This window comes from Haliotis rufescens, unplaced genomic scaffold (assembly GCF_023055435.1).
Source record: "Haliotis rufescens isolate VD_foot unplaced genomic scaffold, xgHalRufe1.0.p SCAF_1, whole genome shotgun sequence".
Taxonomy (NCBI): Eukaryota; Metazoa; Mollusca; class Gastropoda; order Lepetellida; family Haliotidae; genus Haliotis; species Haliotis rufescens.
In genome coordinates, this window is record NW_025963779.1 from 60170760 (window position 1) to 60198322 (window position 27563).

Here is a 27563-nt window from a genome sequence, read left to right on the forward strand (position 1 = left end):
CAATGTATTTGCTCCTCACGCTCTTGTCCCGGAATTCTGACATCGAAGGCATTAAGATGTCAAGGCCATAATGTTGTCTGTTGCCTATGACTATGTTTTACGTCTCCCTCTATTGTCACTAACTGTTACGGCATAGGCATCATGACATCACAAATACTGCCATTGTGCCTCGCCTATGACTACGTTGAAGTTTTCATTACACCTGAAGAGCCGTTGAGCGGCGGAAGATCATCCTGTGCGTGACAAGGCTTCAAACAGGACCTGTGCCTCAGATCATCCTGTGCCTAACAAGGCTTCAAACAGGTCATGTGCCCCAGATCATCCTGTGCTTGACAAAGCTTCAAACAGGATCTGTTCCTCAGATCATCCTGTGCTTGACAAGGCTTCAAACAGGACCTGTGCCTCAGATCATCCTGTGCTTGACAAGGCTTCAAACAGGACCTGTGCCTCAGATCATCCTGTGCCTAAAAAGGCTTCAAACAGGTCATGTGCCCCAGATCATCCTGTGCTTGACAAGGCTTCAAACAGGACCTGTACCTCAGATCATCCTGTGCCTAACAAGGCTTCAAACAGGTCATGTGCCCCAGATCATCCTGTGCTTGACAAGGCTTCAAACAGGACCTGTGCCTCAGATCATCCTGTGCCTAACAAGGCTTCAAACAGGATCTGTGCTTCAGATCACCCTGTGCTTGACAAGGCTTCAAACAGGACCTGTGCCTCAGATCATCCTGTGCCTAACAAGGCTTCAAACAGGATCTGTGCTTCAGATCACCCTGTGCTTGACAAGGCTTCAAACAGGACCTGTGCCTCAGATCATCCTGTGCCTAACAAGGCTTCAAACAGGATCTGTGCTTTAGATCACCCTGTGCTTGACAAGGCTTCAAACAGGATCTGTGCTTCAGATCACCCTGGCCTCCGTGGTCTTGTGGTAGAGCGTCCGCCCGGAGAGCGGAAGGTCCAGGGTTCGATCCTGGGCCGCGTCATACAAAAAGACGTTAAAAGATTGTACTTGTTGTTACCCTGTCTGGCGCTCGGCATTAAGGGGCTAAAACAAGGACTGGTCGGCTCGGAGTCAGTATACTGTGTCTGAGTGGGGTATTCATGTTAAACTGCGGCATGGTATCTCAGTGAGCTAGCACTATAAATCGGCATCAGTCCGGACTAGTACAAGCAGCCACACACACACATACACGTGCATGCATGTCGCTATATAAGTGCAATAATCTTGGACGCGACGTTAAACCCAATTTCACCTCACCTCACCTCAGATCACCCTGTGCCTAACAAGGCTTCAAACAGGTCCTGTGCTTCAGATCATCCTGTGCTTGACAAGGCTTCAAACAGGATATGTGCTTCAGATCATCCTGTGCCTAACAAGGCTTCAAACAGGTCCTGTGCTTCAGATCATCCTGTGCCTAACAAGGCTTCAAACAGGTCCTGTGCTTCAGATCATCCTGTGCGTGACAAGGCTTCAAACAGGTCCTGTGCTTCAGATCATCCTGTGCCTAACAAGGCCTCAAACAGGTCCTGTGCCTCAGATCACCCTGTGCGTGACAAGGCTTCAAACAGGTCCTGTGCTTCAGATCATCCTGTGCGTGACAAGGCTTCAAACAGGTCCTTTGCTTCAGATCATCCTGTGCCTAACAAGGCTTCAAACACATCCTGTGCCACGTTCAGATCACCATATTTTGGGGTGAAACCTGTTCCAAATCTTTTTACATTTCCAAGTTAATGTTGATTTAGTTAAATATGTAATTTGCCAACTGGTAACCTCACCAGGTTTGAAGTGCATGTAATCGAAATCCATACGTATATATGTATATTCCATTTTTTTGTGTGTAAAATACTTGATAGTGTTATAGTTTGAATTTGGTAGACTTTCAGTGAGTTACTTTAGCCATAAGTCTGAAGTCTGAGAGTCGTACAACATCTTCGTGTCTGTAGTCAGATCACATTATACTATAAACACATTTATACTAAAATATGCTGAAAATAATGTGAAACATGTCCTGACAGTTGACTCAAAAGGTTCTGGTACAGACTGGATTAATGGAATAAAATCAGTGGATTAGTGGTAATCATGTGTTGAAAAATATAAACTTTATCGTTTATGGTTAGTAAAAAAAAATTGATAGTTGAAAAAGATATTCTGTTGAGAATTCTGTTGTTGTGATATATCATAAAAAAACACTTGAAGTTTTCAATTATATTAAATATCAATAATTATCTTTCTTTTCCGCAGAATTGTTAAATATAATGTATATCAGTTTTAATCTCATGTGAAACAACAATAACATATGCAATTTGAACTAGGTTAAAAAATAGGATAGCATCATCATTTATTCAGGTCAATCAAAATAACGTTGAAGACTAAAACAGAAGTGCTGTGAAAGGGTTAATGTGCGTGACATCAGTGTGTATACAAATTTATGCTTGATTTATGATAATGTAGGTAGTGGGGTCTTCTCCTAGCAACCCTCATTGATACGAGCACAATGTGGGTCACATGACATGCATGATGCAAACTCTGTGAGAATGAGCATGTTGGCGGCATGTGTGACACACTTTCCAATAATCCAAGGAATAGCTCAGCTGGCAAAGAGCCAAGCCGTCCCAGGCTCAAAAACTAACTAGGCCTCATCTAAATGTAGGTTACGTCAAACTTGTAGGATAGCAGGTAGGAGCTGGAGGAAGCACTGAGATTTTAGGACAGATTTCTGGCTGGATTTGTACTCTTGGACACTGCCAGTGGAGATGAGGAAAGTGTGTATTGATGAGGATGGAGTGAGATGGACCAGTTCCCTCAGCAGCTTCTGTAGTGGGACCATGTAACACACGATGCTTGAAGGCTGAGGTTGGAGGGGGAGGGAGCAGCACTGGCCTACTTCAGGTGGCGGTTGTCTTTTTCTGTCACAGATTGAAATGATTTTCCTTGATTGCCCTCCAAGTCAACAGATGGCTTGTGAAAATTTGAGTGACAGAAGACACCCACCAGCTGAAGGCAGCGGTATGCAGGACGAATGGATTTGGTTGGAGCTTTGCCACAGATCTTTTTATCAAACAACTGAGATTTGCTGAAATGAAGGTGAGAATTGTTTGATATCAGTTAATTATTCAAGTAAAAATGCTGTGTGTATTTTGTAAGGATTGCTGTTCGGTTATTGAGTATTGAGTATTTTGTTTTTGAAAATATTTTTTTTTACAGATTATTTACTGTTTTAGCCATTAAAACAACCACTTGTTGCTTGTCCTAAATGATACTCAAACCTGGATTTGATATAACAGTAACAGAAAATGTATCCATTTTGACATATTTGATGATTCTATATCACACTGACGTCCAGAGGGTTTTATGTACAGTGTGATCTGAATTGAGGCCAGAAACATGTTGTGGTACAGCATTACCAAGCCTACCATTGATCTCCCGGCAAATCAATACTGTGAGTGCTGTAAATGAGGTCACCTCGCCCACAGCCCAGAAATAGGTCAACAGGTCATATTGTACTCGCTGGTGAAGAATCAGGTCAGCCCTCAGCCTGCTTGGTTATATATATAGTGGAGGTACTACACCGGTACCTGTGCACTCAAGCTTCTGATTTGTGAACACCTTCCATTATCAGGGCTGCTTTTATTAGTCTTATCCTGCTTATGTTGGTTGTGGGCTTGTGATTGATTTGGATCAGTGAAAAGAAATTGATTTTAGTGACCAGAGATTTAGCTAGGCCGGCTTTGAGGTCGATATACCACGCAGAGTCTGCAGCAAATGTTAGCAAAAATTTCAAGTTGGAATTAGACTTCCCAATTCATCCTGTTATAGTTATAACTAATGTTATGGCTTCGTAGAGGTGGCTTGTATTTCACTGATAAACTTGATAACAGGACCAACAAAGAGGAAGAAGATTAAATGCTCAGTTAAATAATTGCATTGAAAGCAATGTTCAATGATAAAATATGTCTGAATTCATAACAAAAGGAACTTTTTACAAATACCAATTTTGAAAAAATTATGATTTTTCCCAAATTGGCTGCCAAGGGCACTTATTTTGGAATCCGTCCATGCAGAACAATTTTATTCATCTAACAGGAACAGTTTTCAGGGAGATAGGATATCTAAGGTGCTATTTATAGTGCTGACATCGCATTTAAGTGTCAGAATTTTTCAGCATTTGAAAGGAGTTCTGATGAAAATGGATGCATTGTCTGTTCTGAGTGTCAGTTTCAAGTGTGTCTGCGGTATGACATGGTTACTAAAGGTGATTTGTTCAGACACAATGGCTAATAAGACACTGTTACAATACTATTATATATTGAAGTATTCTAAATCAAGCATGAAAGTTGAAGGGTCCTTGTCATCGCCCCTTGTTAAAACTTAAAATTCTTGTGGTCCCTTTAATTACCGAGGCACAATCCTCACTGATCCCCCTTTTATAACAGAGCTCCTGCAGTAGTCGTATCGTTATTGGAATAGAATTGAGATAGTGGTATGACTCCCTTTCCTTCCTACAATAAATAAGTCCCAACACCTCAGTGTTCTATGTTCAGATAGACAGACTGAATATATTGTGTACCATATTTTCTTGAGTATAATACGCGCTATTATTCACGTCATAATGAGTTTTGATGTTTTTTCCCCCCAAACGCAAAGACATTACCGTGAGCACTTAACACCAGAAATATTCGGAAATAGTTTTTTCCTATCATACTCAAAAAAATATGCTACATTAGGCCAATAATACAAACAAAAGGACAATTAAATGTACACAGTGAATAATTGGCTGGAGTATAATACCCTTTAAGTTACAGTGATAGATGTTTTGCTTCTTATCTTTAGCACTTGGCAAATGAATTGACTAAAATGTTTAACATTATGGATATTGTCGGTTGACAGTCTACAAAAGTCTCAGTTGTTGGTTGATTGATGAGATGATTGACAAGACATTCCATGTAGGACAGGAATGCCTGTCACCTATCAGTAGTACATGACGTTCATCTTAACATGATCAAGGCCTCTATAAGGCTTTCGCATGGGAGACAAAACACAGGTGTTTGTCATATGGAATCTTTCTATGGCGCCACATTCAACTGCAAGCTTGGCAAGATAGAGGCACAAGCTACCCAGGTTTCTAAGGCATTTACATAAGCGGAGAGTCTAAGTCAAGAAAAATTCAGTTCAGTTAAGTAAGCGCATCTAATAATTGTCTGTATAATGATACTAAATTCTACATATTGGTGAAAAGAATTGATGATTAAATCATCTTGTCATTGGTGAACTGCATATTGGCCATGGCTGAAATCATTTGAGTGCTAGTATTCTTAACCAGTTCTGAATAAAACTGACAGAAAATGGAAATATATTAAACATTTTTGTTTCATTCAAGGACTAAGCTACAAACTCTGAGGACTAGTGAAAAAATGTTTCCCTTTAAAGGAATTTCTAAGGCCGCCATAATGTGTTCCACATAACTGTTGCATGTTCTTTGACATATTTCTGCAATTAGAGTGAGTTTCCATTAGCGAGTACCTGAGTCCTCTGTAACGGACCCGTGCTATGCTGAAACCAACTCGGCCACGAGTACTTGGAGTCCCGGTAGCCAGTAGTGCTGTGTAATCAATATTTATCTCCCATTAACCTAGATGTTATCAGGGACTCTGCATGACTGTAGAAATATCCATAAGCCAGAGACATTACATTTTCTGATTACTGTGACCTATATCTCAAGGGCTTGTGCTATCTTAATGATATATTTAAAAATATATATACACAGCTCCCCCACCTCATCAGGTAATATGTGTGTGCTTCTGGCTACATTTATTCATATACCCCTAAACATTGGCCAACAAGAGATTTATCCTTCCAGCATAATTTTTTGCCTGTTAATCTAAAATATCTTCATCAGTATGCCTCATAGACTATTTCACTGACATCCTGAATGCCAGCAGACAAGAATTATCCCCCTTGCATACATCCGGATATGCTCTGTTAAGTTCTATAAACTGCATTTGATCAGATAGGTGTTCAGTTTATAGTATCATATTATTCATATCATTGTATTAGCCTTGGTGAGAAGTTCAACATTCCCCAGAGGGGAATATGAAATTTATATCCTATCTGTCAGCGGAGTACTAGTCCATTCAGAAACCAATCCGAAATGATTATCTTGATACAAAGTAAGATAAGGGCCTATATGATTACTCTTAAGCATGATGTTTGTATTATGTGCATATTGCCATTTATAGGACATCCATTGGACATACTGCTTTCAAATTTGTTGATGTTCAAAAGATCCTTCTTAACAATATATTTCACTCAGAACAAGTAAAAGAAAGCCAAGTGTTCAAAACCCACCAGCCATGACACATTAACTGCAGTCATATGAAAAACTTGTGTTCTTATTTTTTTTTGAGTAGTACTGTGTATTAATATTGACACACTAACCCTATTTAGGAAGACAAATCTTATCCAAAGCTCTCCAACCCTTTGACCCAAATGTCCACTGCGATATATAAGGCCACACTTTTTTCATTTTATGTTTCACGGATTTATTCCAGCTTTTCCACACATGGTCGGTTTTTTAAATAAAAATAATAGGAAATGGCAATCATTTATATATTGATATGAAAATCATTCTGCCATGGAGTTAAAACTGCAGGTGCCTCTTGAAACACGGATAGTTTTGTAGACGCGTAATCTATGTATAACATTTTGTATTGTATAAGAGGGTCTATATTACAAGCGGGACATATAATAAAAATAAATATTTTTATGTTTAATTAATTTCTAAGACATAGACCGACTGTTTTTCAGTAGGGATGGAAGGCCCGTGAAATGAAAAATAATAAATGTGTGGTCTAAAGGAAACATTTAAGGTTTCAAATAGGGTGCCTACAGGTTGTGCCCTAGGTCATTGTGAATGTGTCGCCGCGACATCATGGATGGATGCTCATGCTGATGGTTTGCCTGACGAATTTGTTAACAGTGATGAGACAGCTAATTATTTCCGAAGTTGTTATTAAAAACGTCTGTCCATGAAACTTTTCGAACAGTCTCGGTTCTGAAACGCTAACAGGTAGACATAATGATTATTCTTATTATTAGTAGTATCACTTGCTTTCTGTGCTTTGAAAGATGAGAGTGTCATCTCCTTGAATACTCCTACCATTTTGCACAGAATACTCTGAAACTAGTTGCTTTTAAGACCGAAAAGACTGGAGAGTATATTAGGCAATATGTTACTGGTAACAAAACTTGCGCTCCTGTTTACAGGTCTTAAGCACTATATCCACTTCACCAAGGTGGTAAACGTCTAAATCCTGCATCACTTCAGGCTTTCCTCCCACATCAAGCTGACACGCTGTAGTAGAACTGCAATACTGTTCGAAGCCATGTTCATCTGGTTAATGTGAACTGACTCTCATGCGGTATACACTACTGTGTTGACATGGTCCTAGCTACCATGGTCGATATTGATCCCTCTGTTGTCCCAGCCCTGAAATATGATGCTTTGGTTCAGGGGATAGTGTGTCGATCTCATTTGCTAGCTGGCAGTAAAGATCTGTTATGCAGGTTTGCAGTAAACAAGCCAGGAAAACATCGGGTTTAACTGTTGTCATTTCTGTAAAACAGTCAAAGTTATTAAACAAGCTCTCCTCCACACACAGATTTAGATGATAATAAAAAAGTAAAAGACTATTTAAGGAATATTAAGTGACCCCCTCAACTTCGGTGGAACTATAAGTTAGCCCCTTGAAGATCTGGGTTACAACTGGTCTTCAGCAACCCATGCTTGTCGTAAGAGGCAACTTAATAAATGGCATCAGGTGGTCAGGATCACTGACTGGGTTGATGCATATCATTGTATCCAAATTGCGTAGATCGATGCTCATTATGTTGATCACTGGATTGTTTGGTCCAGACTCGACTGTATATAGACCACCATCATATAGCTGGAATATTGCTGAGTGTGGCTTTAAGTTTCAAAAACACACTTGAAGTTTGTCCAGTTTGTTCTTAAGGAAAGGGTCGTGGAGAATGATGATTACGCAGAATGCGGGTCATGACAACCTAGCAAGAACATCTTGATGCTGATTGCAACGCCATCTGTATCATTACTTTGGATTGGGATAATCTGACATGTCATTCTTATAAACATGTTAGATATACCATGTATACACTGGACATATTATCCTGATTATGAGAGTCAGTTTGGTGTATCAAGGAATATCCCTATCAAGAGTTGAGAAGTGGGATATATTTATTATCAAGTAATGTGAAAATGGTATATGTCACAGAGTTTCATGTCAAGGGTATTTTGATTTCCAGGGGCAAAGTGGTCTTTTCATGTTCTGTGGGTCTACGTGACTCATGACATATCTCAGAGATAAGTCAGAATAGCTTATGATAAAGCAGAACAGATGTTTACTGATTACATGAACTATGTTATGATTGTAATTTTCTTTTATCATGATAAATCTGTTATATGCACAATCTCATTAAAATAAGATCTGAGTTCTCGCTGCCACTAAACAACGATCTGAGAACATACCATTACAGGTCAAGTCAGAACGACCTTTAGCAAACTTTGACCGCCCACTGAAATGACTAACAAGAAATCGACATCAGCCAATTAGAAAGCAGCTTTATCGAGCTTTACGGCACTCGTTTCAACCTGGCGACTTCCATTTCAGACTACACTTGAAAAACATGTTGACACAGTTCTCGATTATACATTTGAAAACTGAACAAACTAACATTCCAGAATGTGTAATATATGGTTGAGATTGTATGGCAGTGCTTCCCACGTACTGTACAAAGCCGCCTCCGTTCAAATGTTTATCCCACAGAAGCGAGAGATAGACGATAATTTTGACGGAATCAGTCATACGGCTGTAACTTTCGTTATACCCTGTGTCGACAAGCGACTTGACTTGATAAGTGACACTTTGATTGGTCGGATGAAAGGTCGCTCTGATGTGACCCATAATGGGATGTCCTCAGATCGTTGTTTAGCAATAGCAAGAACTAAGATCTGATTTTAATGAGCTTGGTTATATGACATGCTACGTAATGATAAGCAACAACCAATAATATACTGAACAATAAAAAGTTAAGGATCTTGAATATTTTGGGGGATATTTTTATGAAATGGTGTGCTCAGTCAAGCTGTTTTGCTTTGGATCTTTTGACCTCTTTTTGCACCAGAGAGTTTGTGTTGAGAAGATGTCACTGTATCTTTACTGTACGCTGAAGACCTGACATGCCTGCTCTCTTGTAACAAGAAACATTTGACATTTGACATTTGACCTGTTCCCAAAAAACATTTGTACTCTGGTTTTCTTTATGTTCAAATTATCGCTGCATTAAAAAAATGCAATTATTTAACCCAACTTGAGTTGTTTGATAAATAACGCATGACTATAGGCTTTTCAAGAAAATGTGATTATAGATTTTTTGTTGATGTACATGAGAGTGAAAAGTAGATACACTTGTAAAACAAAGTTTGATTTTTTTCCAAAAAAATACAAGACCTTGTCAGTAAATCCATACTAATTAAGTATGCAATTAAATCCTGTTATTACACTCTCTGGTTATAAAAAGTGTTCTTTGTATATATCTACTTATGTGTTTTATCTATTTTATTAATTTTATTCAAAATTTCATTCAATATTGTTTTCAGTAATTTTGGCGAAATCGTGTGTGAAGATTACCAATATTGACACCTTGAAACGAACTTAAGTTGACAGAGACCAGGTGCATATATCATAAATGCCATACTTTGACTTGTTTAAAGTCATATTTGTTGTAGTTTGACTATTACATGTCAATATAACGCTTTCAGAAGACCACAGGAAGTTTACAATATTGGAATAGATTATCACTTATAAGATAATACCTTTAAATACAATTCTTCCGATCATTGCATCAAAATTCTTTGAAGTCATAATATTGTGTATATTTCAACCGTATCACCAGTAGAAAATATGTGTTTACATGTGATGGCTATTTCCTGCGTAGTTTACGAGAAAATACACACAGTAATCTTATGTTTTGTATATAAACCAATGCCTAGCAGAACAGGAAATGCAATTTAAATGGTAAATCATCATGTATCGTGATATTTCATCTCTAATTTCACATTTTTTACCAATTTTAGTTAGTTAACTGAAATCGATGAAGGGATAGGGTGTAGTTTTGTCTGCGCATAATATGATGTTGACTGACAGCTCCCATGCACCTGTGCCGCTCGTGTATCAACAACAAAATCACAGCTCTGTGTGGCTGCACCTCTTTAATTTATATCAGACTTAATATCCTTTGTTATTATATCCAGCCTCAGGTTGGAATGTCCTGCAAGAAGAATCTACCTTTTTCAAAAATATCCGATTGGCAAGTTTTAAAATGTCCGGTTTGCACTTGTCAAATCATACATTTTGCAATCACAGACCAGTTTCTAGATCCCTGGTCTGTAGTTGTCTTGTTTTCAGCATTGTATGTACATTCATCAATTCAAATCTGTAACTATGGTAATACTGTGTATCGAAGTGTTGGAAGCCATGTACTCCATAACCCTTTGAGCTCTTGTGACGATGCAGTTCGTTGCTGATAACCCAGATACGGGTACATGCCGCTGTATCTTGATGGCTGGAAATAGTAACAGTATCGACTGCTCTATTGATCAGAACACCATTGATTCACCACTCTCAAGCCTTAATCAAACATGGTGAATAGTGGAGGCGAGTCCAGGTAATGCTTTAATGGTGGCTTAGCACATGTTGATGGCAGCCTGAGTCTGTGAAGTGTCTAAAGGCAGATTGCTGGCAGACCAGTTAGACCAGGGCCCACTTGCACAAAGCGATCTTAGCGCTAAGATGATCGTAACTCCTATACTTCAACATAGGCTTACGATAATCTTAGCACTAAGATGGCTTTGTGCAAGTGGGCCCAGGTCTCCATGGGTATTGCCTGGTTGTGACTTTAAGTGGGGCAGGTATTACAGAGAAATTCTCACCTTATTGATCATACAGTTGTCTCATACATGCCACAGTTTACTGGGCAGGGTTTCGTCTCTTAGAAGTGCTGGACACTTATGGTCATGGGTTCGAATTCCAGATTTGCCCTGATTATGTTTCTTGGTTCGTCAGCATCATACCAATGCCCCTAAATTTCACCAAGAATATCCATGCCATTGATCAGTTCAAGCTTAACGTCCACATCTAGCTGACAGGCCATGATATCACTGAAATACTGTTCAAACCGCAGTTTAACTCACTCACTCTTTTGACCACAACTTTATGTGACCAGTTGAGCTTGGGGGTGAGGTGAGGTGAGGTGAGGTGAAATAGGGTTTAAGGTTGCAGTCAAGATTATTGTGCTTATATCGTGACATGCATGCATGTGTGTGTGTGTGTGTTTGTGGCTGCTATGTACTAGTCTAGACTAATGTCAAGTTTATAGTGCTAGCCCACTGAGATTCCATGCCGTAGTTTAACATGAATACCCCACTCAGATACAGTATACTGACTCCGAGCCTATAAGTCCTTGTTTTAACCCCTTAATGCCGAGCACCAGGCAGGGTACTAACAAGTACTAACTTTTAAATCCTTTTGGTGTGATGCTGCCAGGGATCAAAGCAAGGACCTCCACTCTCGGGGCAAACGCTCTACCACTAGAGCCGCCTCCATGGTCTTGTGGTAGAGCGTACGCCCGGAAAGCGAAAGGTCCGGGGTTTGATCCCCGGCCGCGTCATACCAAAAGACGTTAAAAGATGGTACTTGTTGTTACCCTGTCTGGCGCTTGGCAATAAGGGGCTAAAACAAGGACTGGTCGGCTCGGAGTCAGTATACTGTGTCTGAGTGGGGTATTCATGTTAAACTGCTGCATGGTATCTCTGTGAGCTAGCACTATAAATCGGCATCAGTCTGGACTAGTACAAGCAGCAACAAACAAACACACACACACACACACACACACACACACACACACACACACACACACACACACACACACACAGTGCATGCGCCTCGCTATATAAGTGCAGTGCAATAATCTTGGACGCGACGTTAAACCCAATTTCACCTCACCTCACCTCACCTCTACCACTAGACCATGGAAGCGGTCAGATGAGCTTGGAGCCTTGCTGTGATGATGCTGTATGTGCTTGCCACTGTTTCAAACCCAATCCCCTCACTCACTGTCCCATTTTCTACACTGGTTTATCACAAGGGCGATTGAGATCCTGTGTTTCTGGCAGACAAGGAATGTCCCCACGTCATATGTATCACAGATGCATCGTGGCCCCACAGCCGTAATCAAAAACATATAGTCCTTCACTAACCCCAACACTGGGTAGAGGACAAACAGAGGTCCTGTCACTCTCACAGCACATTTGACTGATTGTTGAGCCAGTGACAACTTGTTACCTTTCAAGGTAGAGTACATTTACTGCTGTTTAAAGTATACTGATCTGTTAAATTAGTTTGATATGTGTGTCCATAGCAATGCAACATAAAGCTTAGTTAATGTTTGGTCATCTTGATCTTTTCACATTACAACCTATTGGCTAAGTTGTGTTCAGCATTTTGAGGTTTGAAGTTGGTTCATGAGAAACCTGTGACTGTTGACTGGTCCTTTGGCCAGTTGCCACAAACAGGCCTTACAGCTATTGTCATAAGTACTTTGACAAAGGGAGCTTATTGTCGTCAGAACACAAAGTTTACGTTGACTTGGGGTGGGTGGTTCTCCAGGTGTCTTTATAATGGTGTCAGGTTTTGACAATAAATAGGAGTGGAATGATTGTCTGTCATCTGATGTCTATAGATCTATGACAAGTTAAACTGTCATTTTCTATTGCTCCTGTGCTACACTATATATATATGTCGTACTGTCAGACATTACGACATGAAAACATAACGTGAACCCTTTCCCAAATATGTTTCAAGAGACATGTGGGTACTGGTTCAGTAGGTTTTGAATTTGTAGAGAAGAGTGAGTGAGTATGGTTTTATGCCGCTTTAAGCAATATTCCAGCAATATCACGGCTGGGGACACCAGAAATGGGCTTCACACATTGTACCAATGTCGGGAATCGAACCCGGGTCTTCAGTGTGACGAGCGAACGCTTTAACCACTCGGCTACCCGACCGTTGTAGAGAAGAATAAATCAGGGGATTCTGGGTGAGAATTGTTCATGTCGGGAATCGAACCCGGGTCTTCAGTGTGACGAGCAAACGCTTTAACCACTCAGCTACCCGACCGTTGTAGAGAAGATAGATCAGGGGATTCTGGGTTAGAATTGTTCCCTTGCAACTTCTGCTGGTAATAATGGGTGACTTATCAGATGAATCACCTGGTTGTCTGATGCAGGCTTGATTATTTACAGGCCACCTCATATTGTTGGAATATTGTTTAATGCAGCGCTAAATTGCAAGTGATTGCAGTTGTATAACAAATTTAATAATAAAAAATTAGTTTATTATGTGCTGAATATCCAGTCACCAACCTGAAGTTAATGTGCTCCAACTTGTTCCCTCTAGGGATGATGGTATGCACTGAGTTACCCCAGAACAGCTCCACAGGTCTAATGTACAAATTAACTTCAGATTGCCGTGGCAACTGAGCATCACTCATAATGACCTCTGGGACCTCACTGAGTGTATTGTCATACCCTCATCACTGTAACATTGAAATGGGATTGATGACTTCAACTTCTTGTGATGTGATGTTTTCTGGTACAGGAGGTTAGGTACCATACCAAAACATCACATTGGGAGAATAGTGAACTGTATGCCATAAGAGAGCTTCCTTGATGTAAGAGGGGGCACAGATAGCCCAGTCGTCTTAGGTGCCGCGATTCGCTGTGCAGAGTTGCGTCCCTTGGGCACGCCAGAAACCTATGATTGTGGGTTCGAATCACGGTTCGTCCCGATTATGTTCCTAGGTTTGTCAGCACCTGATAAAAGCCCCAAAACTGTACCAAAACATGGCATTGAAAGAATAGTGAACTGTATGTCATGGGTCATCTTGCTTCCCACGGGTACTGGGGCACAGGTGGCCCAGTCGTCTAAGACGCCAGAAACCTATGATTGTGGGTTCGAATCCCGGTTCACCCTGATTATGTTTCTAGGTTTGTCAGCACCATACCCGTGCTAGTTGGTTTCACCGAAGTGGTAAACGTCTGATACCTGCATCGCTTCAGGCTTTCCTCCCACATTAAGCTGACACGCCGCGATATAACTGGAGTACTGTTAAAAGCGGCGTTAAACCTAACTCACTCACTCCTACAGGTAGGTACTTGTACCATTGGCGTGCCACCAGTACCAAAACATGGTATTGAAAGAAGTTGAACTCCATAAGTCAGTCTTTCCTGCATTGATGCTACAAAATGTAAATGTCACCTGAAGACATGTTTACCTTGAAAACCTGTATTGAAGCTATGTCAAGAATGAGGGTCTGTCAATATGTGTATTTGCTTTATATTCATGTTGGTTATGGATACAGCACCCTAGATAGGTAACACTGCCTTAGAGCTGTCAGTGCTCTCATGTTGGATTACCGTACATTATGGGGGGACAGGGGATGCAGGGAGGGGGGACTACAGTGGGGGACGACCATCAGTAGTTGTCTGCTGGCCCTAGTGGTAGGAGAGCTGCATAATCAGAGAGCTGTGGGACTGGTGTTGTACAAAGTAAAGTCTGGTGAGGATCTCTTGTTATGTGATAGTGTTGATTTGTAACTGTCTGTGCCTGTTTGTGTTGTACTGTTTTTGATGAAGACATTGTCAGGCTTCTGCTCGTTGTGGAGGTAGCTAGCTGCTGTAACTGTATTCTTCCCCTGTTAGGATCTGTGTTGTAATTGGTGCTGCTGTAGCACCTAGTGTTTGTTTCATGAAGGAGGAAGGAATGGTGAAGTTGTTGCAGAGTATCAGGTTTCAGATGTATACTACCTAGGAGGCAGATATTTTACCCTAGTCTGTCTAACAGTCCCTGGACCATATTATTTCCCCTTCTACCCAGCCCTTTTTCTAATGCAAAAGCACTACATCAAGTAAGTCTAGATTTTCCTCTGGTCTGAATCTCCCATCTCTGGGGCTCTTTTCAATATTAATGGAGTTATTTGGTCCATCAAAAAATATATTTTCAGAGACTAAACATGAGTCTACTATTGCCAGGGTGTGATGTCGAGGGTTTAGCAAGGAGAGGGAACCTCTGAGGAGAACACAGCCTTTTCAGAAGTATAAACACTTGTTAATGTACGATCACTAAGCTTCCTGCATGTCAAACTGTATGAGCATTCACCGACCGACACAAACAACTTCATGCCAAATAAGATACAACACCCAAAGTTGGTTTTGTTTCATCTGATTGATCAAAGTTAATTACTCAGCAAAAATCCATAATAAAAGTTTAGAATAGGTCTTCATCAAGCCATGCTTACCGTAAAAGGAGGCTATGCTTGTTGTAAGAGGCAACTAGCGGGATCGGATATTCAGACTCGCTGACTTGGTTGATGATGCATGTCATCGTATCCCAATTGCGTTGATCATTCCTCATGATGTCAATGACTGGATTGTCAGACTCAGATCCAGACTAAATTATTTACAGACCACCATGATATAGCTCTAATATTGCTGAGTGCAGCGTAAAAGAAAAAAGAAGAAAAAGAAAAGTGTAGCCTTACTTACCATTTAATTTTATAGATATTGTCTATCATTAGCTGTGGCCCAGAGATGATAGTGAACCCTTAAACATAAACACTCATGGAAATAGCTTGAAGTGAGTTCACAAAGTTTTCGTAAAATATATAGATATAGATCTACACAGGATTTTACCTTGACGTATAAAAGCGGGAGTCCAAGGGACACCAATAATTAATTTTAAGGGTCCTTTCAGACTGTGCATACAAGGAATATTATTTTGTGTCCCCAGGGATGCAGTATGTTTTTTTCTGCATGCATTTCTACATCTGTGCATAATGGACACACTTTTGTGCTTTGTGTCAAACCCTGCTAGAATTTCTTTGATTATCAGGATCTGGGTGCCTTAAAGGGGTAAGAGGATGTGGTTGTCTTAAAGGTGTAAGAGGATGTGGATTTTAAGGGGTTAACATGGTCAAGCACAGATGGCCTGCTGTAGGGGGACTTGGTGACCCGAGTGTTGAGATTTAGGTTAGCAGGTCATGACCACATGAGGTCACATGACACAGTGATATATATCTAGATAAGCATGATAAGGTTCATGGTACAGGTGCCCTTTGCTGGGGTTATTGTGACCTTCTTTAACCTCACACCATATCTTGTCACACACTTCACACCTTTTCTATCGTAGTAATGGCTTTACATTGAAATGTTTTCTGCTAGTGATTGTTATGATAATTCCTTGGACTGATTAAGTTTAATAATGTATGGGATTTCTTCATATTTTTCCTTTGTCATCTGCGGCGTTGTAATTCACTGCTCAGAGTTACATCCCTTGGGCATACTAGAAACCATGAACGTGGGTTCGAAGCCCGGTTCGCCCCAATTATGTTTTTTGGTTTGTCAATACCTGTGCTCATGGGTTTCACCAAAGTGGTAAATGTCTAAGACCTGCATAACTTTGGGCTTTCCTCCCTCATCAAGCTGACATGTCATGATATAAGTGGAATACTGTTGAAAGCAACGTTAAACCAAACTCACTCACTCACTCACTCACTCACTCACTCACTCACTCACTCACTCACTCACTCATTTGTCATATATATTTCATCTCAACTCAGAGTTGATAGTTGGCATTTCTAGAGTTGATAGTTGGCATTTCTAGAGTTGATAGTTGGCATTTGTAGAGTTGATAGTTGGCATTTGTAGAGTTGATAGTTGGCATTTCTAGAGTTGATAGTTGGCATTTCTAGAGTTGATAGTTGGCATTTCTAGAGTTGATAGTTGGCATTTCTATCTATAGCAAGAGGTGAAGAGCAATGGTGTTTTACGTGTTGTGTGTGTGAGATACTATGCCACCATTAAACAGACTCTCAGACTACCAGTTCTTGTTTTATCCCCTTAATACCAAGTGCCAGGCATGGTCTCAACAAGTACCATCTTTTGGTATGATAGGGCAGAGGATTGAATGAACACCAGCCAGACTCTTTATCCACTAGATGGAGGTTGTCTTCTATAGCCAGAACCACAAAGACCATTTGGAATTTTTCAAGCAACTTGTTGCAAGTTGGTGTAGCCATGAATGAATACATATAATTAAGTTTGTATCTCTTTCCATTTTGTCAGTTTGTTTTAAGTTTTGTACCAATACAAACAATCTGAATGAATGAATATTGTTATAATTTTCCAGCTATTTGCAGCACAATCAATCTGAGTGAGATATTTTATATTTGACCCCACCTTGGCAATGTATCATCCATCATTATTATAGCAACATTTATACAGCAACTTATATACAGTGACCATCAAAGCCCTGGTGACAATTGAAAAGTTAGGCCAGTGTGGTTTGTGGCCCGCAGAGCACTAATATTAGACCATCCTGCTGACAAGGATTCCAGTTTGACAAGTTCTCTTGTAACTTTTCAATGATATTTAGAGAATAACCGAAGAGCGACAAGGAATTACGGATTATCTGTCCCTCGTGAATGGATGTTGGTAATCCCTAGCCATTGCCGAGGGACTTACAGCATTCATTCACGAGGGACAGACAATTTGTAGTTCTGAGTAGGTTATTCTGTATGTTACTCACTGACATATTGAGAGAGAAAATGAAGAAATAACATATGAAATGTCAACCCTACAGAGAAACCTCACTGAAGGCAGCCTGTTGTTCAGATGATGTAATGAAATGTTTATGACGTCATGAACAATTGATAATGTTTTTCTCAACTGTGAAGCACTGTGACATCAACTGACCAATCAGCATTGAAAATTGCTAAGATTTGCAGATGTCGGAAAGTTGTTATACACCATCATTCTACCCTTGAGTAATATAGTAAGTTAATGGAGTTTCAGACTTTTTTCAAGGTTTAACTGTATTCATATATATATTTGGAGATACCCGGTATGTATAAATATATGTGATGTGATGATATACTTCAGATGAGTCTTCAATGAATGTTTCCTTCTGCTTCAGATGGCCTTCAGTACGTCTGCATCCAGCGGGATTCGCGAGGGGATGCTGCTTGGGCTTGGAAACCCTCTATTGGACATTTCCATCCAGGGAGACAAGTCATTCCTCGACAAGTATGACCTCCTTCCAAACAACGCCATCATTGCAGAGGACAAGCACCACAACATGTTCGCCGAGATGACTGACAAGTACAGCCCAAGCTACTTGGCAGGGGGGGCAACACAGAACAGCATCCGGGTTGCCCAATGGTTGCTGGAGAAACCAGATGCAACGACATTTTTCGGAGGGGTTGGTGCTGATCAGTTCTGCAAGATCCAGGAGGAGAAAGCGAGGGAGGTGGGAGTCCATGTCTGTTACCAGGTCCACCAGGGGATGAAGACAGGCGTCTGTGGAGCCATCATCACAGGAGAAAATAGGTCATTGGTTACAGAGCTTGGTGCGGCAGAAATGTTTTCACTAGATTATTTAGAACTACCTGAAAATTGGAAATTTGTTGAAAAAGCTCAATTTTACTACATCGGTGGGTTCCTGTTACCAGTGAGTCCTGCCTCTGTGCTGAAGGTTCTGAAGCATGCAGCTGACAAGAAGAAAACAGTCATCATGAATCTACATGCCACATTTCTGTGCAAATATTTCACTGATGCTGATCTGGATGTTATGCCATATGTTGATGTTCTCTTTGGAAATGGTGACGAAGCTGCTGAATTCTCCAAACATGCAGGATTCGGGACATCAAGTGTTGAAGAAATAGCATCCAAGACCGCAGCTCTGCCAAAGATCAATTCGTCACGCTGTCGCACAGTGGTCTACACCCAAGGGAGGGACCCCACCTACCTTGCTCACGATGGGAAGGTCTCGGTATATCCAGTCAAGCCAGTAGACCCAAGTGTCATCAAGGACACAAATGGATGTGGAGATTCATTTGTGGGGGGCTTCTTGTCTCAACTTGTCCAGGGTAGATCCATTGATGAGTGTGTCCGATGTGGGTCCTATGCAGCCAAAGCCGTCATTCAGCATTATGGGTGCACCTTCCCTCCCAAGCCAGACTTCAAGTGAACAGTCGTCTTGTGCCAGTCAACCACTTCTCCACCAAGTTCATACACAAACAACTTCCTCTGCCTGGTGTTTGTCAAGGAAAGAACAATTATCTAATAATGTTTCAAAGAAGATAAATTTGAGTTATTTTCAACAAATATCAAATCTGGTGACATGAAATTTTTGGGAGTTATTTTGTCGAAAACAGAATTGATGCAAATGTAGATTAAATTCATTGAATGTTACACATTCTCTCAATGAACTAATAGCAATGCTGTGAGTATGAACTAGGTCAGATGTCAACGAATCTCAGTGTTTTTTCCAGTTCCATCTGTGTGATATATTTCTGATTTCATTTTATTTGTGATACACCAATTAATATTTATACAGTCTTTTTGTCATGACAATCTATTTTTACATCTTCCTTTGTGAGGAACCCCTGTTTATAAAGGGATACCTAGATCAGGTTTATACCAAATGAACATAAGGTTCGACCATAGTGGCACCACGCATCACTACACAGCCTAAGTGATCAAGTATGGACAGTTATTCTAAGGTTGAAAATACGATATTCAAAACCTCCCTTCTTTCCTTGATCACAGTGATATTATTTTTGCATAACATGTATTAATGAAATGTGAATAGAATCCAGGCAATTAATTGTTTACTTGGTTTCAAGTCTGCTTACTCAAAATTTCGTAAATGCTGAATAAGATATAAACAAAAATATCCTTTTTAATCTCTTTTTTTCATACTGCAAAGTCTGTTAAATAAGATGAGTGGGGGGAAAAGTAACTGTTGATTTGTTGTTCTAAAATAATGTTTGTTTTTAATTTCACTTGGACAACAATACTTCAAATCAAATAAATATCATTTGAAGAAAATAAGTATAAAATATAATTTAACCAGTGATCTGCACTTCTGTAAACCAAGTAACTGTTATTAAAAATAGGTCTCAGTTTTTGGTTAGATCTTTAATATTAACCTGATTTATTTTATTCATACATAATTGAACTGAAAAATGCCACACTTTTCTTACTGTGAAGACGTTTTGTAAAATTGTTATGTGACACTTATCTTATCGCAATCAGGTTTCATTCATTGCATTTTTTTTAGCCACATTTGTTATTGTTTAAATAGGAATATTAGTCAAATATTTAGTCTTGAATCAAAGTGCCATATTGCTGTATTATATGCGTAATGATAATAGTGCTATATTTTTTAAGGTATGGGATATGAATGGGAAATATTGGGTGAATATGAATTATTACATTTGATATGATCAATTTTCTTAACAAAAACAATACGCACAAGACCACCAGCTGTTTCCATCCACTGTCAACTACACTCATGCTGATTCTCCTCCGATAGATTACTTCATGCTTTCATCAATTCCTCATCCGCATCAATTATTACCGATGTAAGTTTCTTTATTTGGTTCCTTAATAACTGAAAGAGCAAGGTTTTTCTGTCAACAGCTGGGTCATAAACTGTATGTAAAGGGCATTACTTATTGTCTTCATGGGAATGAGGAAATTAGTGTATGTTTGGGGAATTGATGAATATTTTGATTTTATTTGTAGTTATGTATATATAGTCATGATAAATGAAATACTTATAGAGGAATATTACATCTTAATCATAGGAATAGAGAAAAAAGTCTTTTGGAAGTGTTCATGAACGACAATCTAAGAAATAATTAAATGTGTTGAATTAATTATTTGATTCTCTTTATATTTATATTGGGGAAAAAACTAAAATTGTTTCTGTTGTCTTTTAATTATATTATGTGATTAATGAGGAGTCTTCTCCATACAGACAATGTCTGTGTCTTTGGCTGCTACTAAGCTAGTCTTAAGCACAAAGTCGAGTCAAATGTATTTTGGTTAATTAAGATAATATACTCAATTCCTCCTATAGAAATGCACACCCTAAAGTATGAAATGTCCGAAAAAGGAAAAGGTAATATGTATACCTTTTCTTTTCCGGACATTTAATATTTTAGGGGGGAATTTTTGGAATTGAGTATAAAATAAAATATAAATAATAATAAGACAAGTAAGAACCTTTGATGACAAGGCGTATTTTCTTGAACATTTCCCAAGATTTGATATTCTCAGACATATTCCCAGGTTGTGACTCAGAAATGGCAGTGTGTATAAGATTTTGTTTGGGATTTGGATTTCGTGACTGAATTTGGGATTTTGGATTTGCTGGATGTGTATTACGAATTGACTTGTTTGTGTGTGTTGTAGACCATTGCAGAGTTATCTTGGTAGAAGATCAAGTTTCATTGTGCATTAAGCTGACATCAAAGAGTCGCCATGGCCACAGGTGGATATATTCAATGTCATCCCTTCTAACAGAATCATGTTATTTTTGCACTCTATCTCCAACATACACCCTGGTCACAAAAGCTTGCTTATCTTTTCATTTTTGTAAAATTACTGAAGTATAGACACTCCTTTTGCAGCCTTATTTGGAAAGAAATATGATGATGTTTTACTATATAAGCATGAATGAGGGGGAACGTTCTCAAGCTGTACATTAGTTGTCAGAATCTGGTACGAGTGGTTGATGGGCAGGTGTTTGATCAAGAATTTGATTTGGTTAAATTTTAGTTTAAAAGCCATGAAGTTGTGTACACAAGTTTTGGTGCAAGATACTTGAAAGAGCGAATATTTATCAGATGTGTGTTGTTTGTAGTTTATATTTTGAGTTGAATTAGCATTTTTGAATTATTTGATAACTTTCTGAAAGTTGATAGGACAGAACAAATTTTGATTTTATTATATCTTGCGCTTCAAATTCTGAAATTCTGAAAATAACTATGTGCACTAATCATTTTTATTTCTTACATTAAGTTTAACAATAAGTTCAGTTTTGGTTTTGCTTTCATGAAAATTTCAGTTCATATTTTTGGGGGGAAATCTGGATTAATATCTAACACTGGTGTACCTGTATAAAGAATGAGCTGCATGCTATTTTGAGAACGGTATGATTGTAAATAGTGTACAGTGACATGGTCATCCCTAGCCTTAATGTATGCCATCTTTTGTTGTTCCCGTCTGGTGGAAAGTGTGTGATATTTTGAGTTGGGCATTACGGAGATGTGATAAAAGCAAAGCCATCATGGTCCAAAGCAAAGGTCAGGGACTGAAACTGAAGAAGGTGTGAAGTGATAAATATTACATGTTTATGAAATTGATCAACTTTACTTACATAATCTGTTCGAGGTTGATAAAGATTTAGAATTTACATGATTTAAGAAAGCATAATTTCTTTTTCAGAAACCAAATCAAACGGGAAATAAATTTATTTGTGTGCTTTTTCTCTGCAACAAAATTACATTACCAGTAAGTGAAAGGGAGCAACATATTGTGATATGTAACAAAATTAGCTACCTTAAGACTTGATTGTAAAACCTAAAGAGCTACACCAAAGGGAGACAACTGTGATGGTCCTTTGCCTAGCATTCTACTCCAAACAGCTCCCCAGGCAGCAGATGTACAGGCTATTTTGTAAGGTTAACTCAGTGGTTCAATAGCACAGGGCAGATGGAGAATATTGCACATTTCTCATGAAGCACATTGTTAAACACAAGATGCAGTTTTATGTTACATTTAGTCCTAGAAAAGTCAACCAAAAACCTTGATCTGTGCTTCTTTGCAATCTTGGTCAAAATGCCAACTCTGTCGTGAATATTTCAATTTTAAGACCAGCTAACAATATTTTGCAAGTATTGATTGTGTGATGCAGGTTGTAGGTTTTCACAGGTATAATACTGACAGGGCATCTTTCCATAAAGCAACAACTATCATAAATCAGTGTAAGGATTTGTTTTTTGGTAAGCGATCACAAGGATACGAATATCATAGGGATGGATACATTAACATAATTCTTTGTAAATGCATGGAATTTATGACAGTCAGAGCACTTGGTTTCCTTCCGGCAACAATGGGACCATGGCTATATAAATATTGCATTGAAGCCATATCCCACAATGTTTTCTTGTATGGGAGCTGTGACATAAAAACTTGTTTTGGTGAAAGAAAATTGATGTTCCCCATCACTGCGTTTGTTGACAGCAATTTGCTGGCTTTTTCCTGTAATGGTGAGATGTGCATTATCCTCGCATTACCATGCTTGACTGTGTTTGAGATGTAGGTGTGCAACAAGGATGCATACTTGCTCTATGGCTATTTCAATGAGATATTATGATTTTATGGTTTTCTACTAGTAGTCACTGTTTCGTAGTTCATGTAGTAGGATACTCTTGATAATATAAAAAATATTTTCACTGGGTCAATAAAAGTAGGTTGTTACGTCAAATTTCACCTATGACAAAGCGATGCAAACAAATTTCAAGCACTTGAATTATATTATGTGTTTTCAGAAAATGAAGACTTTATTACAATATCGGTTGTCAAAACATGATACCAACCAAAACTATTTTTCAGTTTCAACAGAAAAAACAGATGTTTTGATATAAATTTCTATTTATCATTGTGAATTTTGTGTCTCACAGAATCATAATTTCTCAATGGATATGTTCTACTTATGACAATCATTCATGTGTAAGTACTGTACCAGCAAGTGTTACTATAGTATATGTGGATTAGAACAGTTTCCTCAATGGTATGGACAAGACAGTGATTTGTACTGAGTACAGTAGCCAGCTTGTTTATCTGTATATGGAGTGTCAATTTACTTATTTAGATGTGGTAGTCCTATTACTGGCATATTATATAACACTAGCTGCTAGTCATCAAGTGTGATTGATGCTGATTCTTGTTTCAACTGATTAAGGTTTTAATCCTGTTCCAGAAAGGTATTTAAGGGCTGTTTCTGGTGGCGAGTAGCATGTTTAACACTAACACAGCTTTGTGGAATTGGACCCTGGGCCCTGGGCCATAAGGCGACCCTAGTGCTACGATTATTGTAAGACTTTGTTAAAGTATGGAAGTTACGATTGTCTTAGCGCTAAAATTGCATTGTGGAACTGGGTCCCAGACCTGGGCCTACTTGCACAAAGCGATCTTAGCGCTAAGATGACCGTAAGTCCCATACTTTAACATAGGCTTACGATAGTCTTATCGCTAAGATCACTTTGTGCAAGTGGGCCCCGTTTGACATTATAATCTTAGCGCTTTGACTGTCCTAAATCTGTGGAAGAGAATAAAAGTTGTGACAGTTGTAGCGCTGAAATCGCTTTATTGACCTGGATCAAAAACCCACTTTCAAAAAGTGATCTTAGGATTACGACTATTGTAAGTCTGTGTTAAGGCATAGTTGTGACTGCCGTAGTGCTTGAGACTGTTGTGGAACAGGAACCTTACGTAATTCCGATCAAGAAATCAGTTTCATTTATTAACTTCATTGATGATGCTATTTTCCAAAAAGCTATCTCTATAAAGTGAATATTCAACACCCATTTGTTCAGCACAAATGTAATTCAAAAAGGAATCGTTGTCCATTTATTTCATATCAGGTGATGATAAGCAGTTTGTTACTGCTTGGAAAAGGAAATTGATATTACTCAAATCTATGCACTTCATTGTAACATAGCACAACATCATGTGTCACTCTAACCACCATGTTAGTCCACCTGTAGAACTCCTCCCATCAGAGGCAAACTCATAACTTCTTAGGCCCCCTCCCCCCAAAGTGTTGTTTCTGGTATTTGGGCTTTGGTTTGATGCGAAGACAGTTGTTTTTACAGCTTTTTTTTTTACAAGCTTATTTGCATAACATTAACAATCTTTGTATTCTGGTGGAAAAAGGTAGTTGTCGCCTATACCTATATGCCCTTTTTGCATCGATTAATACAGTAATGTCAAATCTAAACTGCAATCGACAAGCTCAAAAGGCCTTATAATCTTGCCCCCTGTACAGACACAAACGCCATCGTGTGTCATGTGCATTTGGTACTTCCATTTTTGAGAGTTACCCGCCCTTGGTTAAAAGTCCAGAAAATAAAGCCTGACGAGTTGTGTGGAAATGGCGGAGACCAGAAACAAGATACTTTTGTGGAGGGGCCTTAGCTTCATTGTCAATATCTCAGGATGGGTTAGTGTATTGTTTATGCATTGTATTATTTCTTGTAACTTGCGAAGACCCTGGTTCCTGGATGTTGCATCCAGGCCCGGACTCAGAGGATGAAATATCCCGGTTGTACAGATAACACCATCTTAAGGTGGACGTTTTTTCAAGCATTTATCATTGACTTATACTTACTGACATATGAGTGTGTCAGTTTCATATCAGATGCTGTGGCATCTTGGCATTCATGCAGGGATATTCATGGTTTCTGTAAATATGCTTTTGGATGTACGGTTATTTATTTTCTCTGTCAAAATGTACAGAAAGCAAGTGTGTTGGTTGTGGAATCTTACCAAAGTCGTGGTTGAGGGTGATGGTTGATTGGACGACCAAGACCTGATGAGTTAGGTGGCGATGCGAAGAATATAGAATGGCTTTGAGAATGCTTTCTCTTCTACCATGCAGTACATGGATTGTGAGTTATGTTTCATTCACCAATCTGACTGTGTCTCCACAAGGTGGAAATGTTTGTTTATGGAACATGTTAAATTTTAGCATCTCTGTTTCCAACTGGACATTTGTCAGGTACAGGGATATTCATTAACTGAGGGAGGATGTGGTTTGGAGTCATGTCAAGCAAGAACATATTGAGTTACTCACATTGGGTAGCTGTTGTGTTCCCTCCACTATGGAGAACAAGAGACTGGGTGTGTTTTGCTCAGGAGAATGGTAGTATTGTATATTCATGTAAGTTAAAAAATATGCCAGATGTGTATAAAATGTATTCTTTTGCAATATATGATATAATACGCATTCTGCTGATATACTTGTTTCCTCAATAATTGCTGTTATTTTCAATGTTTTTCTTTTTAAATTATTTTTCACACTTTCATTTTGATGATCTCAATCAAATAATGAATTCTTAACAATTTGTGAATAATGTAAAATTAAAGATTTTATGATTATAATATTGTCATGATTACAATAATGAAGCTGTTTGTTGTGACAAAATATATTGTGTAAACTTCCCACAACTAACATTGATTAATCATGTCAATCCTTTAAACAGATTTCTGTTTAATTTCCTGTCTTTACTGTTCATGTAAATAAATGTGCCGTTTGTGTTTATTTTGTTCAATTGTGCACTGAAGTGTTCCCTCTGTAGCATTTATTTATTCAAGCACTGTTTCTGTTTGTGTCATGATTGTCATGATTAGTGCGTCCTGTCAAATATAGTGCAAAAAGTTGGTCTTCAATCATTCACTCTAGAAATCTAATGAAGAAATGTCAAGGGTGAGTTCCAAGTTATCTGTTATATATGTATCTGTGATATCGATTCTGTCACTGTTACATCCTTTGGTTATTAGTATTGTGGCATGACTGTAAACATACCTGCAGTCAGGTAAACCAGACTGTTGTCAAAGCCATGGTTTGCTTGTCCATAGTGAAACACTGTGACTCACATTGGAGTGGACGGTCCTGCTTTTGCCCACTTCAGGCTGGTTGAGTGGTAGGGTAGCCAAGTAGTTCAATCAAGTTTGATTCCCTGATTGGTATATTTGTGTAGGGCCTTAAATAAATATTTCTGTGGTTCTGATAACACGAAATTTTACAAAATGGGTAGGAAGGCAGTGTTTGGAATATATTTTTATGTACACTCTGTGCTCTGTAAGGAATAGTTCGTACCTCACGGTATTCAGAACCACTTCATGTAGGCCTAGCCCACTGTACTGGCAGGACACTGATGCAGTTGCTGGAACAATGGTACTCGCTTGTCGTAAGTTGGTTTGCCAGTAACTCTTTAGCCAGTATACATGTTCATAAAGGAATTCTGTTGTTGACTCCAGCTTTAAGCAACAATCGATTCACATTTGAGGGTCAGCTAAAAAGCTTTACTAGCCCAGGTAAAGATAAAATGCCATTGTAATGTTAAAACAATGGGGAAATTGGGAGATTTGTACAAGCCCGCAGGAATTTGTATCACCTCCTGGCGAGCGAGCTGGTGTTATGTTCTAAGCCTGATTTTGCTGTTGGTCTTTTAATGTTGTTGAAAGCTGTGTTCTGTCCTGACACTTCGGTCTGTGAGCCTGTTAGACGAAGTTGGAATACTTGCCTGATAAGAACAGATTTGAATTTTCCAGTGAAGTAAATCTTTATGTCCATTGTTAAGAAGCCACTGTGGTGAGCTGATTCTGAAGTCAGGAGGAGCTGGTGTATTCCAGATGCTAATTGTTAACTTGCATGATGCTGCTTTTGTTAGCTTGTAATTTATGGACATGTGTAGGACTGTTTGGTTGAATAAACATACCTGACCAAGTTGTTTTTGTTTGATGTACATCTAAAATCCTATCAAGGGTGGTCGGGTAGCCTAGTTGTTAAAGCGT

At 39.0% G+C, this 27563-nt stretch overlaps 2 protein-coding genes across 5 annotated transcripts in view; both read left to right on the forward strand.

Moving 5' to 3' along the window:
• Nucleotides 1–27563, forward strand: part of LOC124145069 (probable 39S ribosomal protein L24, mitochondrial) — a 47054-nt gene that overhangs the window by 12731 nt on the left and 6760 nt on the right. The window lies entirely within an intron of this gene.
• Nucleotides 2494–27495, forward strand: LOC124145068 (adenosine kinase 1-like). Of its 4 annotated transcripts, none has more exons than XM_046514739.2 (2): nt 2494–3085; nt 18106–27495. In XM_046514739.2, the coding sequence occupies exons 1-2, from the start codon at nt 3080–3082 to the stop codon at nt 19156–19158; spliced, it is 1059 nt and encodes a 352-aa protein (XP_046370695.2). In that variant the 5' UTR covers nt 2494–3079; the 3' UTR covers nt 19159–27495. The 4 variants fall into 4 exon arrangements, with proteins under 4 accessions (XP_046370695.2, XP_046370694.2, XP_046370698.2 ...); XM_046514738.2 differs by lacking the exon at nt 2494–3085 and adding an exon at nt 4159–4253; XM_046514742.2 differs by lacking the exon at nt 2494–3085 and adding an exon at nt 10604–10741.

What these genes read in the sequence shown, in the direction of transcription:
- LOC124145068 (XM_046514738.2), top strand. Translation starts at nt 4,182, where the DNA reads ATGAAAATGGATGCATTGTCTGTTCTGAGTGTCAGTTTCAAGTGTGTC. An exon ending in GTATGACATGGTTACTAAAG is followed by an intron (nt 4,254 to 18,105) that starts GTGATTTGTTCA and finishes CTTCTGCTTCAG; the next exon opens with ATGGCCTTCAGTACGTCTGC.